The sequence below is a fragment of the Heteronotia binoei genome, chromosome 7 (assembly GCF_032191835.1).
Source record: "Heteronotia binoei isolate CCM8104 ecotype False Entrance Well chromosome 7, APGP_CSIRO_Hbin_v1, whole genome shotgun sequence".
NCBI classification, from domain to species: domain Eukaryota; kingdom Metazoa; phylum Chordata; class Lepidosauria; order Squamata; family Gekkonidae; genus Heteronotia; species Heteronotia binoei.
In genome coordinates this window covers 137,124,564-137,142,263 of record NC_083229.1, presented here as the reverse complement: position 1 = coordinate 137,142,263, position 17,700 = coordinate 137,124,564, and the positions used below count along the sequence as shown (strand labels likewise).

Below are 17,700 nucleotides of genomic sequence, written 5' to 3'. Positions count from 1 at the left end.
AAATGGGAGCATGGCATTATGTGTCCAAAATACATTTTTTTAAAAAAAAATCTGTGCAAGGATGTGAAAAATTAGATTACAAGATCGCCTATACTTCTAATACTGCGCTATGTATATCATATTAGTAATTTGGACATGTATGTGTGGATTTGTCATTCTAAATAATCAAAAGTATAAAACCTTAAATTTCACACAATTTCATGATTCTTTGCACCAATGTGGAACAGTCTAACTGCAGAGCTGTGCTGCACTTTTTTGGAGGCACCATCATCCAAGGCATAGCTTCAGAGAGCCAGTTTGGTGTGGTGGTTAAGTGTGCAGACTCTTATCTGGGAGAACCGGGTTTGATTCCTCACTCTGCCATTTGCAGCTGCTGGAATGGCTTTGGGTCAGTCATAGCTCTCGCAGAGCTGTCCTTGAAAGGGTAGCTTCTGTGAGAGCTCTCTCAGCCCCACTCACCTCACAGGGTGTCTGTTGTGTGGGGGATGAAGGTAAAGAAGATTGTGAGCCGCTCTGAGACTCTGATTCAGAGAGAAAGACGGGGTATAAATCTGTGGTCTTCTTACTGCTTTAAATAATTCTTAGGGCCCATTACACTCTCCAATAAATCACACAGTACCAGGTTCCTGGGACTACAGATTTTGAGAGTGGAGGTGGGAGTACATACTGAAACATCTTCCAGTATAAAAACCCATTCCCTTTGAAGTTTCCATAAGTATTGGCATTCTTTCATCGGCAGTCTGAAATAGGATAGTCCCTAGGCGAATTATCTGTGTTTGTTGCCAATATCTGAGAAGATCTCTGTGGGATGGTGGCTCCATGGGAGGCAGGCAGTGGCCTTGCAGCTCCAGCAGCCCAACCCAACCAGAAGCAAATATGGCTGGACTGGAAGTGATGTGACAGGATCACCCCTCCCTCCCTCTCATTCACTCTCAAGGGAGCAGAAGAGGAAGAGAGGGCCTCCGGGGGGCGTAGCAGCTCTAACAGGCGTCCAAAAGGGACAAGAAGGAAATCTAATCTGTGCCACAGACATTGTTGACTTCGTGGAGCTTTTCCAGCTTCCCTCTGGGGACAGCCATCTAGAATATTCCTACAGTTTTTCATCCCAGATAGACTGAGAATTTACCTGCTGAGAATTCCAATATCTCTGGCAAACTGCCAGAATAAGGGTTATAAGTAGTGCTGCACCACATATAAAGATGTACTTTTGAAGAAGGGGGATTGGAGATAACAGGACGCAGAAGCCACCGCGGGTCTCTGGCTTCAAAGGGTGAGGGGGGGCGCTTAAAAGCTTGGCTTGGGGGGTGGCTAGAAATTGCCCCCCCCCCCGTCTTTTTTTTTTTACTTTGATTTTTTGGTTGGAATTTTTTTTTGTAAAAAAAGGCGACCCACCTCAACATGCAAGATTTCTCTGCTTGTTCACTGTGACGTGCTTGAAAGTTGCCTCCACGGCAACCACCCCCCTCCCCGGGAACCCGCTGAGCTCTCAATGTCCTGCTTCCTGGACTCGCCCTGATTGCACCCTGGCCGCTGCGGCTTTGCCCTCTCCAGCCCCTGCTTTGAAGGATACAAAATGTACCAGAGTTTGGCTCTTGCCGCTAACCCCGGCCAGTTGGCGTACTCCCACAACTCCAACAATTTCCTGCATTCACCGCCCAGCCCGGCCGTCTACGTGTCCACCAGCCAGGTACCCTCCATGCTGCAGAGCCTGCCTAACCTGCAGAGTTGTGAACCTGCCCATCAGAGCCATCCCCTGAGTGGCCACCCAGGCTGGGCACAGGCAGCTGGCGCCAATGCATCCCACTTCAATGCCAACAGCCCTCACCCGCCGTCGAGCTTTTCCTATTCTCACAGTCCCCCGTTGGGTGGCAACGCTGGGCGAGAGGGGAGTTACCAAAGCCTGCTCTTGCTCTCTGCCGGCGGCCGTGACCAGTATGGCAATGCCCTGGTGCACTCGGTCAATGGATCCTATGCTGGTCCTTACCCTGGCACCTACGTCAGCCTCACAGAGATGCTGCCGTCTTGGACAGTGGGGCACTTTGAAAGCAGCGTCTTGCACAGCCTCCAGACACGGCAGGGGACCTTGCCTTGCAGGAGATCCACGTTTGAGTATTTGGAAGAATTCCCAGGCGATGGCAGAGAATGTGTCAACTGCGGGGCTATGTCCACCCCGCTCTGGAGGAAGGACGGCACTAGGCACTACCTGTGTAACACCTGTGGGCTCTATCACAAAATGAATGGCATTAACCGGCTTCTCATCAAACCACAGAAAAGACTGTCCTCCTCAAGATGGGCAGGTCTCTGTTACACCAACTGTCATACCACCAATACGACGCTCTGGAGACAAAATGCCGAGGGGGAGCCCATATGCAACGCGTGTGGATTATACATGAAACTCCATGGGGTGCAAGGCCTCTGGCAATGAAGAAGGAAAGCATCCACACAAGGAAGAGGAAACCTAAAAATATAGCCAAAGGCAAATCTTCAACAGGGTCCACCACTTCAACCACCGATTCTCCTTCTTCCATTACAAACTCTGAAAGCACCATTACTTTAAAAACAGAACCCACTGTGACATCACTTTTGAAGAAAAAGACACAAAGGATGTGGGTTTTGTGTTAAATATGCCATATCTGAAGTTATCAAAGTTGTCCCTGCTCTCAGGGCTCTAGGGTTATGGCTCCTAAGAACACAGGAAATAACCATGAGCTGATATGGATTTTGTAATTGGTCCACCGTCACTGATTGCATCATGTTTCAATTTAATTACTGTTGTTGATTACTTTTTAAATATCATTTTCATGCTTAGGATGTAGTTTTACACTATGCATTCATTAAATACTAATACCATTTTTAAGCAATTAAAGCAAAATAAAAAGGTTCAAGGAAAGAGAAACTGGTGTAAAAGTAAAGAGTTTAAAAAAGTAAAGAGTTCTAGGAGGATTCCCACAAACTGGGTGAGTGAGCGAGCGACAATGCAATCAATGAAGTTCCATCTGGTAAGTGGAGATGATGCACAATGGGACAAAAAAAAAATCCCAGCTTCAAGTATAGGACAACAAGGTCTGAACTTGTCGAGGCTGAGAGGGGAAAAGACCTTGGGGTCATAGTAGATAACTCAGTGAAAATGTCAACCCATTGTGCTGTGGTGGTGAAAAAGGCAAACGTTGGGTATAATGCTCTACACTAATTTTGTTAGTGTTTAAGGTGCTACTGGACTCTTACTCTTTTAGGGATTATTAGGAATGGGACTGAACATACAATGGCCAATATTATAATGCCCCTGCAGAGCTCCATGGTGCAGTCTCATTTGGAATACTGTGGACAGTTCTGGTCACCGTATCTCAAAAAGGACATTGCAGAGCTGAGAAAAGTACAGAGGAAGGCAAGCAAGATGATGAGGGGGCCGGGGCACCTTCCCTACGAGCGAAGGCTGACTTTTCAGTTTAGAAAAGAGAGGACTAAGGGGGTTTATAAAGAGGGTAGATTTTATAAAGTTATGCATAGGGTGTAGAGAACTGACAAAGATAAATTTAGCTTTAAAATAAATTTAGCTTTAAAAGGGAGATTAGATAGCTTCATGCAGGATACATATCAATAGCTACTAGCCTCAGTGACTGAGGGCAGAGGGTGATCCTCTGACTCCCAGAACCAGGAGACCATATCAGGGGAAGATCTTGGTCTCTACGGCCTCTTGTTGGCCCTCCAGAGGAACTGATTGGCCACTCTGACTGCTTGGAAGAGGGAGATGAAACTGAAATGGCATGTCCAAGGTGAAGCAGCCCACTCTCAGAATTGGTCACATCCCTAACATGAAGTGATCTTTTGTGTCACAAGTATGGGTGCTATTTCCCTCATCCCATCCATTATCCTCCTGTAAGGTCTGATAAGAACTGTCAGGATTGCAGCTCCCATCCAGAGGCAGGCTGCACAGCCTTGTGTCTGGAAGCCGTTTTGCCTCCTTGCAAGGAGGAGGAGCGGGCAGGGCATCATCAGAGGTGGGGGCAGAGCAGGCACGCCCTAGAGGCGGGCTCCGCTCCCTCCTCTCATTCCTCGCCTCGTGCTTGGGGACAGCGGAGCTCAGCAGTTTGCTCCTTTCCTGCACGAGGCCCGTTGGTTCGCAGTTTCGGCTTGGCGGCCCCGGCTGGGCCCAGAGCTCGGCGGCAGCTGCTGTTGGGACCCATGGGGGTCTTTGACGATGGTCGTGGGAGTTCAGGACATCTTCAGCATCTTTTGACACGGCGGTTTGTTGCTGGGCTGTTGTTCTGGACAGTGTGGTTTGGAGGGAGGTAGTGGCTAATAGTGAGGTTAGTTGAGTGGCAATTTTATCTTCCTCCTTGTTGCCGGGGAGGAGAGTTGCCATTTTGTCGATAGCTGGGGGCGGCCATTTCGAAGACTGCCAGTTGCTTTGAGCTGTGGGATTCTTCCTCCCTGTTGCTGGGTAGAGGAGCGGCCATTTTGTGCATAGCTTGGGGTGGCCATTTTGAGGATTGCTTTTTACATTTATCACCTATCTCAGGCTACATCAGCGAGGGCAGTAGAAGGGTTTGTCTTTGTTTATTGGGCGCATTATCATCCCTAAAGGACAGGGCAAATCCAAGGGCAAGAGCCCTGCACCGAGACCTCAGTGACCTGTTTCTAAGTGGTCAGCACCTTTGCCTTCATCGTCTGATGAGGAGGATGGCACTTTTGAGCAGACTGTGTTAGCCAGAATAGCCGCTTTGGAGGGTTCGGGTGGTAGGCAGCAGGTTGCATTGGGTGGTGTAACGGGTATGGTTTCCATGGCTGACAAGCGGGCTGCTAAGAAGTGCTTCCAGGAAGAAATCCTTAATCGTTTGTCTTCCCTTGAAAGCAGGTCTTCTACGGACACAATGAAGGGTGTGACGCCTCTTCCAAGGAAGGGGCCTGACGTGGATGCTTCACAGAGTTTGCAGTTGGGTAGGGGTGAGTTTGCACAGCACACTACCATAGCATGGCTCTGGGGGCCGTGGAGGCAGTCTGCCACCTTCGGGCCAGTTGTCAATAGCCAGCCTGTAGCTTTTAATAATTCCCAGCCATGGGCTTAGGGCCTTAACGTGGCTAACCCTTGGGGTCATTGGGGAGGCCTACCCAGCCAGTTCCTGGGAACATCTGCGGCACCCTATGGTGGCTGGGGGGTTTCTTATCCCTGGAGTCCATCATACTCTGCTGTGCCAGCTAAGGCTTTACCTTTTGGTGATCTGGCCTTACCGCTTGCGGATCACTTGTTTCTGGCCACCAAGGATAAGATACTGAAAGGGGAATTTGTGGACCTATTTTCTCTGCTCTATAGGGAGCTGGAGAAAAAGGATAAGGAGGATTTGGATGATAGGGAAAAGGAGAAAATCAATAAGCTGAAAGTTGATAAGATATGGGCGAATTGGGTGCCCGGATTCATTATTTACATTGGAATTATAGCCAGGTCGCAGCCATGGAGGGCCACTTCCCTTTTTCAGTATTTTGACATCATTTACAAAAGCTACACTAGCTTTAGCAACCTAGCCTGGCTGCAATATGATGAGGAGTTTAGAATGCGGGCGGCTTTGAACCTGGCCCTTCAGTGGGATCAGATTCAGCCACAGCTGTGGCTGCAGGTCATGTCTCCAGCACAACTTAACCTGGGTGATAGGTCAGACAGTGGGCATGTTGTGCAGTGCACAGCCACTGCTTCTGGTGCCTACAGCAGTGCAGGGCATGTGGTTCAACCCTGCCTGCTTTGTTGGGAGTTTGGGTCCCAGGGGGTGTGTGGTAAAAAGAACTGCCCGTACAAACATAAGTGCCCTCTTTGCGGGGGGGTCTCATTCCTTCACAAATTGTTCTAGGGGTAGACTCAGGCGGGGACAACGTAAGCAGGGCCCGGGCAGTGCGAATAAGCCATTTGTTAAAGGGTCCTAGCCCAATAAGGGTGACAGTGCTTGAGGCATGGCTCCTTGATTATCCAAAGGATGATCTGCTTTAATTGTTAAATGGTTTTAAGTTCGGGTTTAGAATTCCTTTTCAGGGCCCCAGAAAGCCATTTATGGCCAATAATTTGAAGTCAGCTATGGGGATGGAGCACATAGTTCGTCAGAAGATTGGGAAGGAATTAGCTGAGGGTAGGGTGATTGGCCCATTTTTCACACCCCCTCTGAGTACCTTGAGGGTCTCCCCATTGGGCATTGTGCCTAAAAAGGCCCCAGGAGAGTTCAGATTGTTTCATCATTTATCTTACCCTCATGGGGAATTGGTGAATGATGCCATACCAGAAAATTTGTGTACTGTGCGGTACACATCTTTTGACCAAGCAATGCAGATGGTAAGGTGCTGTGGGGTAGGGGCGGAGCCCACAAAGTGCGACATAAAGTCTACCTTTCGCCTCCTACCAGTTCACTCTTTGGATTTTGAATTGCTGTGTATCCAATTTGAAGGGCAGTTTTATATGGACAGTGCCCTGACCATGGGGTGCTCTGTTTCCTGTGCGGCCTTTGAGCACTTTAGCTCCTTTTTAGAATGGGCAGTGTGCCGACGGGCTCATCTGGGCAATGTGGTGCATTACCTGGATGACTTTGCGAGCCCCTTAGGCTCCGGCCAGTGTGCCCATTTGCTGGCAGCCTTTGCGGCGCAGTCAGTGTAGTGGGTGTTCCGCTACCCCATGAGAAGACGGAGGGCCCTGCCCAGCAATTGACATTCTTAGGGGTTGAACTTGATTCATGCCAGCAAACTTCACGCCTCCCAAGGGATAGAATTCTAGGTCTGCAGAAAATGGTTGCTCAGTTTTTGCTGCGGTGGAAGGCGACCTTGAGGGAGCTGCAGCAGTTGGTGGGTCACCTAAATTTCGTGTGTAAGGTAATAGCTCCTAGTCACCCCTTTTTGAGGAGGCTGTGTGATGCAAGGGCAGGATTACACCAGCTGCACCACCGAATCAGGATTTCACGCAGCATGCGGGAGGACCTTTTACTATGGAAGGAGTTTTTAACATCCTTTAATGGTGTCTCTTTTTGGAGGGTGGAGTTGCAGCTGGAAGCCCAGCTACAAATTACATCTGACGCAGCGGGGTTCCTGGGGTTTGGCGTCTACTTTTGTGGACATTGGTGTGCAGAGGAATGGCCTCAAGAATGGGTAGATGCGGGGTGGAATAGAGATTTGACTTTTTTGGAGTTTTTTCCAATCTTGGTAGCTGTTTGGTTGTGGGGGTATGAGTTGGCAGACCACACAGTCCACTTTTGGTGTGACAACTTAGTCGTGGTACATGTTATCAATTCCCTCACTTCCAAATCCCCCAGGGTTATAAGGCCAGTGCGGGCCTTCACTCTCCATTGCCTGAGGCTTAATATTTTATTTTTCGTCAGGCATGTGTCTGGGGTGGCTAATGGGGTGGCTGACACTGTCTCCCGCAAACCGATGCAGAGGTATTGCCAACTGACCCCACATGCAGACCTTCTCCCAACAATGATGCCACCCAGGATATGGATGATTGGAGGGTCGAGGCCGGCAAAGCAATAAGTCTTGCCATTGCTTCTAGTATCAGAAAATTGTACAACAGAGCAGTATGCCAGTTCGACAGTTTTAGGAGCAAAGTTGGTTACCAAAGGAGATGGCCCCTTCCGGTGGAGCAATTACTCCACTATAGTGTATCTTTAAGGCTCAGGGGATTAGCAGTCCAATCTATTCAGGGCTGGCTGTCTGCGTTGGCCTTTGCTACTAAGGCTTTGTGTTTCTAGGCAAATACCAGTGACTTCCGTATTAAGAAAATGTTGGAAGGTTGGTCTAGAGAAGTTGGGCCCAGAAGGGATCCTAGACAACAGATTTCCCCTGCAGTCCTTAGGGGTTTACGATCGGTCTGGGGCCAGGTGTGAGTGTCATAGTACGAAACGCTGCTCTTTCTTGCGTTTAAACAATTTTATTGATAACATATGGTAACAATATTTAATTATATAATTACTGTCTCTAACCCATATGATATTTTCCAATCCCCCCTCCCTCCGTTATTAGACTCCCACCGAGGTTATATACTTAAGTTCAGTTATAAAGGTACCCTTAACCAATCAAAGTTCATTATCTTTCTTTTCTCATATTCATATTATAAATTGTCCAATGTCTTTTTACATTCCACTCTTTCTCTATATATCCTCTAAATTTCTTCCACTCCTTTATAAACACATCCAAATCATAGTCTCTTAAAGTTCTTGTTAATTTGGCCATCTCACTCCACGATAAAATTTTCACAATCCAATCCCATTTCTCTGGTATTTTTTCTTGCTTCCACAACTGCGCATACAATGTCCTAGCAGCTGAGAGCAAGTACCAAACTAGAGTTCTATCTTCTTTTGGAAATTTTTTGATTTGTAATCCCAGCAGAAAAGTCTCTGCAACTTTCTTAAAGTCGTATCCCAAAATTTTAGAGATTTCTTGTTGCATCATCTGCCAAAACTTTTTCGCTTTTTCACAAGTTCACCACATATGAAAAAAAGAACCTTCATGATTTTTACACTTCCAACATCTACTCGACATCTTTTTACTCATCTTTGCCAGTTTTTTTTTAGTCATATACCACCTGTACATCATCTTAAAGCAGTTCTCTTTAATACTCTGACATGTGGATATTTTCATCGAGTTCTTCCAAAGATACTCCCATGAATCCATTTGTATTTCTCTGTTTACATTAATTGCCCATTTAATCATTTGAGATTTTACTACTTCTTCTTCTGTAGACCATTTCAATAATAATTTATATACTTTCGATATTCATTTTTCGTTGTCTCCAAGCAGAACCCTTTCCAATTCCGTTTGCTCACGTCTAATTCCAACAGATTTAATATCATTTTCCATCAAGCTTTTTGTTGCATTTGAAACCAGTCATACTTATTATTTAACTCTTCTGCAGATTTTAATTCAACTTTATCACCTTGAATCTTTAGCAGTTGATTATATGACATCGCTCTTTCTTCATCAGATTCAGCTGTTATTTTTATTACTTCTGCTGGCACTATCCAAAGCAGCTTTCTCTCATCACCATATTTCTTATATTTTATCCAAGTGTTTAGTAAGCTATTTCTAATATAGTGGTGAGAAAAAAGACCATCCATCTTATTTTTCCCATAATACATATAAGCATGCCAGCCGAATTTATTCCCATGAGCTTCTAGCCATAAAAGTTTTTTATTTAACAGCATTATCCAATCCTTTATCCATGTCAAGCAAACTGCACCGTGATACAATCTTAAGTCTGGAAGCTGCAAACCTCCCCTCTCCTTAGCATCTGTTAGAATTTTCATCTTAATCCTTGGTTTCTTCCCGGCCCATACAAAATCAGAAATCTTCCTTTCCCATTTATTGAATTGTTTGCTATCTTTCACAATCGGAATAGTTTGGAACAAATACATTATTCTTGGAAAAATATTCATCTTAATTGCAGTGATCCTGCCCAACAAGGACAAGTTAAGTCTATTCCATTTCATCAAATCTTTGTCCATCTTGCACCATAGCTTTTCGTAATTATTTTTAAACAAGTCAATATTCTTCATAGTTATTTCTAGGCCAAGATATTTAACTTTAGAAGTAATTTCACATCCCGTCAATGTCTGCAATTCTTTCTGTCTGTTTGATTGCATATTTTTACATAAGAATTTCGACTTCTCTTTGTTTATACATAATCCTGCTATCTCTCCATATTCTTTTATCTTGGCTAACAACAATGAATTGAACAATGAACAATGAACTTGAATCGAATTCTCTATAATGAACACAATATCATCTGAAAATGCTTTATATTTGTAAGAAAATCCTCTAATTTTTAATCCTTCTATTTCTTTGTCATCTTGTACTTGTCTTAAGAAAATTTCAAGAGTCATTATAAACAACAATGGTGAAAGCGGACATCCTTGTCTTGTACCTTTGCTCACCTTTATTTCTTTTGTAAGGTTTGCATTTATACACAGTTTTGCATATTGATCCGTATATATTGCTTTCGTCATTCTTATAAAATGTTTCCCCAAGTTTATTTTTTCCATTACTGCAAACATGAAGTCCCAGTTCAGATTATCAAAGGCTTTTTCTGCATCCACAAAAAATGAAGCCGCCTCTTTTTCTGGGTGTTTCTTAAATATTCTACAATATTTACAACACCTCTTACATTGTCTCTTATTTGCCTTTTAGGGAGAAATCCAGCTTGATCTTCCTTTATAAAGTTAATCAAATATTGCTTAAGTCGTTCTGCCAGGATTCTTGTGTAAATCTTATAGTCATTGTTTAATAGTGAAATTTGTCTATAGTTCTTTACATTTGTGACATCTCTATCTTCTTTGGGGATCAACAAAATTACAGCTTCTTTCCAGGTATTTGGAATTTTCCCTTTTTCTCTTATCGTATTCAACAATTTTTGCAATTTTGGTACTATCTCATCTTTAAGAGCTTTATAAAATTTAGTTGTATATCCATCTGGCCCGAGAGCCTTGCCTACTTTCATTGCCTTTATTGCTGCTTCAATTTCAATTTTTTCTATTGGGTCATTTAAAGTCTTTTTCATATACTCAGTCAGAGGTGCTGTCTTGATATTTTGTAAATACTCTTCCATTTTTTCTTTTCTAACTTTCACACCTTTAAATAAATTTGCATAATATTTTAAAAAATTCTCTTTTAATTCCTTCTTGATCAACTATCTCTTTTTCATTTGCCATAATTTTGTTGATAATTTTATTTTCTTTCTTTTTCTTCATTTGCCAGGCTAAGTACTTCCCGGGTTTATTCGCCCTTCAAACGATTTCTGTTGCAAACTTTTAAAATTCCATTCTAGTTCTTTATTCAACAAATGTCTTACTTGGAATTGTAGTATTGTAATTTCCTTTATTAATTTCTTTTTTCCTGGCCTTTTTTTAAAATTCCCCTTCTTTTTTCTTTATTTCATTTTGTAAACCTAGCAACCGCTCTTCTTTGGCCCTCTTATCTTTATTATTCAATGTAATTAGTAGTCCTCTCATAACTGCTTTATAAGTGTCCCAAACTGTCTGGAATTCTGTATCTTCAGTCTCATTTATTTGAAAGAACGCTGCAGTTTCCTTTTCTAGAAAGGTCACAGTATCTTTATCTTGTAGCAGGTCCTCATTAATTCTCCATCTTCTTGTTTTCTTTTGCAATTTTGTAATCCAACATATTGGGTTATGATCTGCACAAACCTTTGGTAGAATCTCCACTTTTTAAGTTATGAGGCCTAAACTTTTGGAGCCCCATAACATATCTATTCTGGAAAAAAAATTATGTCTTGTTGAAAAGAAGGTATAGTCTCTTACTTCAGGATTAAATTTTCTCCAAGTATTTTCCAAATTTTCTTGTTTAACCAACTCAAAAAAAGAATTTGGCAATCTTCCTTCTTTATCATTCTTCTTTTGGCTTGATCTAGCTATATTATTTTGTATTGTCCCATTGAAATCACCCATCATCAAAATCTGGTCATATGACATTTCGTCCAACTGTTGATTAATGTCTTTTAAAAAATTGTCTTTCGCTCCATTGGGCGCATATAATCCTAGTAACAACGGGTTTTTTGCCTCCATTATCACTTCCACTGCAATATATCTTCCATCTTTATTTTTAAGTATCAATTTTGGTTCTAATTGTTCTTTAATATAAAAGACCACCCCTCTTTTCTTTTGTTTCGCCAATGAAAAAAATTCCAATCCCAAATGTTTATTCCACAAAAATTTGTAATCCTTTTGTTGTATATGAACTTCCTGTAGACAAATTATATTACATTTTTGTTTTTTAATCCAATGAAATGTTGCTTTTCATTTTTGTGGTAAATTTAGTCTGTTTATATTCCAAGATATTAACTAGTACTTCATTATGGTGCAGAGTCTTTATTCTCTTCAAAAAAGCTATGCATCTCTTGTTCATTCCTTATTGTAACCCTTCTTCCACGTTGTTCAAAGCTCAGACCCTTGGGTAATATCCATCTGTATCTTATGCCCTCTGCAATCAGCTTCTCTGTTAGTCTCTTATATTTCTTCCTGTCATTAATCACTTGTCTTGGTAATGCTTTCATTATTTTGACACTACTCCCTCCTATTGTCCAGGCTTTTTGAAAACTTTTGTTTAGAATTTTTCCTACCATGTCCTTGGACCTTAGTCTTATAACAATGTCTCTTGGTAGGCCTTTGTCTTTTGCATATGCTGAGTTAACTCTGTAAACACTATCCAACATATTTCTAAATTTTTCAGGATCTTCCTCTAAATAGTCAGCAATGATTTTCACCATATAAACCATTAAATCTGCCTCCTCCCCTTCAGGTAGTCCTCTCAGACGCACTTGGGTTTCCATTAATCTGCAGTCATGGATTGTAACCTTCTCTTGGAGTTTTAGCAAGGTGGAAGCATGTATATCCACTTTCTCTTCAACCTCCTTGACTCTGTTTTTAACCATACCTAGTTCATCTTTAAAATCTTCAACTTTTTAAAGATCTCCAATATCTTTTTTAAGAGCAGTTATCATTTTCTCCACACCCTTCATAATCCTGGCTTCCATGGTATCAAATTGGCTTTGTATTTTATCCAAAGAGTGAGACCTTCTGACATAACCCCCCCCCCCAAAAAAAAACCTCAAAAGGTCTCTAAATCTGAATTCAGCACCAAGTCCAATAGCTTAGAACTTGCTGTTTAAAATAATACTAATTTCATTTTGCTCCTACCTTCCTGGGCTGAGATATTGATTTTTAACAAATTTGGCAATTTTCCCTCTTTCAAAATGGCGATTGTACTTTCTCTATGGTTAAAAATTCCTAGCAAGGACCTCCTTCTTGGTCTTGGTCTTCTCTCATTTTTGGTCTTGGTCTTCTCTCCTTTTTGGTTCACGTTCTCCAACCATCGCGATCTTTGTAATCTTTGTTACATTGGCTATCAAAATACCATCAGCTTTCACTTCCTGGGTCACAATGCTCAGCTCTTGTTCTCCAAATATCGCAGTCTTTGAATACTGGTTATGTTGATTGCAAGTACAGAGTGAAAACACAGAAGCCTACGTCACTGACCACAGGTATTCATAACAATTTCCTTCTTTTCCAAATTCTATTAAAGCTTTTAAATTAACAAAGTCCAAATTAAACAGTCTCTTATCTCCTCTTATTTCGTACCTGCTCAGGCTTTTATCAGCGTCTACTGCTATTTAGATTAGCTTAAAAATGCACCAAAGTAGAGGTACAAGGACTCCTTGAAGAAATCCCTTGGTACCTGTTGCATTAACCATCACCAGTGGTCTGACCTAGCCTCAGATCGCAAAGCATGGAGGCACACCATCCACCAGGCTGTCTCTTCCTTTGAGAACACACGCATAGCTGGTCTTGAGGACAAAAGGAGATTGATGAAGAATCGTACTGCTACAGCACCAACCCCAAATCAGACTTTTCCCTGCAGCCACTGTGGCCGGACCTGCCTGTCCTGCATTGGTCTTGTCAGCCACCAGCGAGCCTGCAGCAGACGTGGACTACTGCACCTTTCTTAAATCTTCGTTCGCAAAGTCAAGCCGAGAGAGAAAAATGTCCCGGAGTGGAGATAAAGATCAAAGTACCTTAGCGGCTATGTTCTTTCACCTTCGGTCTTCCTGTTCTTTTAAATGCATATCAGTCCCAAAAGAGAATGAGATCCAAACATGCTTAAGCCAATTGAATGGCTCTTAATCCTTCATAGATGCTGAACGATGCTCCCCTATCCTGCCGGCTCTGCAAAGCTTCAAAAAGACAACCTTCGTTGTCAATTTTAAGCTGAGATCAACAGCTCCAAGTATTCTGGCGTCATCTTGGTCAAATTTCTAACTGAGAAAAGTGGGCAGAGAACCCCAAAAGGATTCTTTACTACCCTGAGCAAAGGATTAAGTTTCCCCCTTATTCAGAGGGCAGCAGCTCTGTTGAAAACTCAGACCGGAAGCCTAAACACTGCTCTTTCTTGCTGCTTCTTTCATGGCATTCTTTGGGGCTTTTCGGGTGAGTGAACTGGTGGCTCAGTTCAAAAGGGATGTTTCAGGGAGGACCTTGATGGCCCAAGACATTCGTCTGGCTGGTGGATCTGTTTATGTTACAGTTCGGGGACTTCTGGGGTTGGAAAATGCCGAGCTGAACTGCTTCTCAGAAGGGGAGCAGGCTGGAACTTCTGTTCAGGGTAGTGGAAGGCAATTTAATGCCTACTGCCTACTTTTCTCAGTCAGAGATCAGTCCAAGATATGCACAGGAAACTTTGAGGAGTCCCGAGGGGGGGGGGGCTCCTTTGAGGGGACTCCGGAGACGAGTTGCATTTTCATCACCTGCAGAAGTTTCCAGAATCATTTATTTGACATAAGCTCGACAGGATCCTAATCTTCTTTGATACTACTAAACATCTAAAGCTACACAAGACTGGTGTTGATCTGGATAACTACAGAAAAGGTACAGATTGCTGTCTTTCATTCTGGGACTAATTAAAGTTAAACAAAATAAAATCAGAAAGTGGGAAATTGAAATCTAGAAAGCTTGGAAGAAGAAGGGGAGAAGAGGCAAAATTTGGACTTTGTAAATTTAAAGGACAGTGCTAAAAAGTGGAAAGGAATTTATTGTTTGGTCTACTTGCAGTTTTGGTGAAAAAGCCCCATCGTCATAGAATTGCAGCTCCCACAGTCAACACAGGAAATACGTCAAGTATTGTGAGATCTCTTTTCCAGCAAAAATGGGATTTGGTGGCAAGTAAAGCAGGAAGCATTGGGTGGAAAAGGGAAGCCATCGAAGCAGACAGCCTACTCTAGGACTATAATATCATAGAAAAACATTGGCGGCAATTGCAAGGAAGCTAAAGTTTAAATAAAAATTTTAAAGTGTTCAGGACATTAAAAATTGGGGAGCCGACAGAGGTGACGTTTATAAGGTAAATGCTATTGGACATTATTGTTAATAACTATTTTAGAAGCCTCTAGAGAAAAAAGAATTTTTTTTAAAGTAAGGCAGAAAGTCACGACCGCCATTTTGGAGAAAATAAAAACTTTAAAAATTAATATCTGAGCCCAGGAGGCTCTGAGGACAGTGAAATTAGGCTTATTGAAGAAAGCAAGCTTCACTCTTTTAAACCTGAAAGCTGAAATTTAATTTGGTGAGGTCAAAATTTTCAGTGTTTTTACATGTCAGACCACAAGCAAACCTGAGCAAGGACTGCTTCATTGGAGAAAATGCAGGACCAATTAGATGCAATGGAAGCCAGGATAATGAAAGGGATGAAGATGATAACTGCTTCCAAAAAAGAAATTAGAAAAGAACTTGAAGAGCTAAAAAAAGATATAGAAGATCTCAAAAATGAGACTATGGTAACATCAAAGAAAGTGCAAGAGGTGGAAGGGAGAGTGAAAGTACATGATTTCACCTTGTTAAAAATACAAGAAAAAGTGGCAATTCATGACTGCAAATTGATGGAGACCCAGATACATCTGAGAGGAGTACCTGAGGATGAAGAAACTGATTTGAAAGAATATATAATAAAAATAATTGCAGAATTTTTGGAGGAAGATACTGAAGGGACTAAAAATATGTATGACTATATATTATAGAATGAACTCACTTTATGCAAAAAAATTTTTTATCAAGAGATATGGTTATAAGATATATGACAAAAGAAATGGTGGGAAAGATCATGAATAAAAACTTTGAAAAGACATTGATAGTGGGAGACAGCAGAATAAGAATTATGAAGGAGTTGCCAAGACAAGTGATAAATGACAGAAGAGCATACAAGAAACGGACAGAAAAATTATGGGACAATGAAATGCGGTATAGATGGATAATACCTGAAGGTTTGAGCTTTGAACTTCGAGGAAAAAGGATTACAATTACAAACACACAGGAACCGTGTAGATTTTGTGAAGAACATAAAGAATTTGCACCATGATGGATTGCAAATTATTATGTTGGAATGTAAATGGTCGAAATTCACCACAAAAAAGAAAGGCAACGTTTCATTGGATTAAAAAGTAAAATTGTAATATAATTTGTTTACAAAAAGTACATATCAAACAAAAGGATTATAAATTTTTATGGAATAAGCAATTGGGACTAGAATTTCATTCATTGGCTGAACAGAAGAAAAGGGGAGTGATTTTTTATATTAAACAAGAATTGGAGCCAAAATTAGTGTTTAAAGATAAAAATGGAAGATTTGTAGTAGCAGAAATAATATTAAATGCAAAAAAAGTTGTTATTGGGACTGTATGCACTATATGGAGCAAAGGATGCTTTCTAAAAAGACATTATACAACAATTTGATGAAGTGACATATGACCAAGTTTTGATAATGGGGGATTTTAATGGAACTATCCAGAATACACTGGATAGGTCTGAGGAAAAAAATAATAAGGAAGGAAAATTGCCAAAGTCTTTTTTTGAATTGGTCAAACAAGAAAACCTGGAAGATATATGGAGAAAATTTAACCCTGAAGTACGGGACTGTACCTTTTTTTTCAGCAAGACATAATACTTTTTCCAGAATTGACATGTTGTGGGGCACTAAGAATTTAGGCCTTATAACAAAAAAAATAAAATAAAAAATAAATAGAGATTTTACCTAAAATAGAGGCTGATCATAACTCAATAATGTGGATTACACAATTGTCTAAAAAGTCGAGAAGATGGAGATTAAATGAAGATTTACTACAGAATAAAATAGTGACATCTCCAGAAAATGAAACTAAAGTTTTCTTCCAAATAAATGATAAAGAAGATATAGAATTTCAGACAGTGTGGGATGCTTATAAAGCAGTAAAGAGAGGAACATTGATTACATTGAATAATAAAGACAAGGGGGCAAAAGAAAAACAGATGTTGGACATTCAAAATGAAATAAAGAAAAAAGAAGGGGAATTGAGAAAAAGACCAGGGAAAAAAGAAAATTATAAGGGAGATTACAATATTAAAAACACAAATGAGACATTTGTTAAATAAAGAACTGGAATGGAATCTGAAAAGATTACAGCAGAAATCTTTTGAGGGAGCAAATAAACCTGGAAAGTATTTGGCCTGGCAACTGAAAAAAAAGGGAGAAAGTAAAATTATTAATAAAATTGTGGTTGATGGAAGAGAGTTGGTAGATCAGGAAGGAATAAAAAGAGAATTATTTCAGTACTATGCCAAATTATTTAAGGGTGTTAAAATAAAGAAAGAAAAATGGAAACATATTTACAAAATATTAAAATAGCACCCTTAACAGAAAATATGAAAAAAGTTTTGAATGATCCAATTGAAAAAATATAAATTGAAGCAGCGATTAATGCAATGAAAAATGGGAAGGCACCTGGGCCAGATGGATATACAGCTAAATTTTATAAAATCTTCAAAGAGGAATTAATACCAAAACTTCAGAAATTGATGAACATTATAAGAAAAATAGGGGAAATACCAAATACATGGAAGGAAGCTGTTATTTTATTTATTCCAAAAGAAGATAGAGATGTCACGAATGTAAACAATTATAGACCAATTTCACTATTAAATAATGATTATAAAATATATACAAGAATATTGGCAGAACGGCTTAAACATCATTTGATAAATTTTATAAAGGAGGATCAAGCGTGGTTTCTTCCCAAAAGGCAAATAAGACACAATATTAGAACTGTTGCAAATATCGTGGAATATTATGAAAGACATCCAGAAAAGGAAGTTGCATTATTCTTTGTGGATGCAAAGAAAGCATTTGATAATTTAAACT

At 41.0% G+C, this 17,700-nt stretch overlaps 1 protein-coding gene across 1 annotated transcript; it reads left to right on the top strand.

Annotated features, from left to right (window-relative positions):
- Positions 1–1,547: 1,547 nt before the first annotated feature.
- Positions 1,548–2,622, top strand: LOC132575574 (transcription factor GATA-5-like). Its single transcript, XM_060244381.1, is given in 2 exon segments — positions 1,548–2,405; positions 2,408–2,622. Coding segments are annotated over 2 exon segments (1,047 nt in total). The 5' UTR covers positions 1,548–1,573.
- Positions 2,623–17,700: the final 15,078 nt, after the last annotated feature.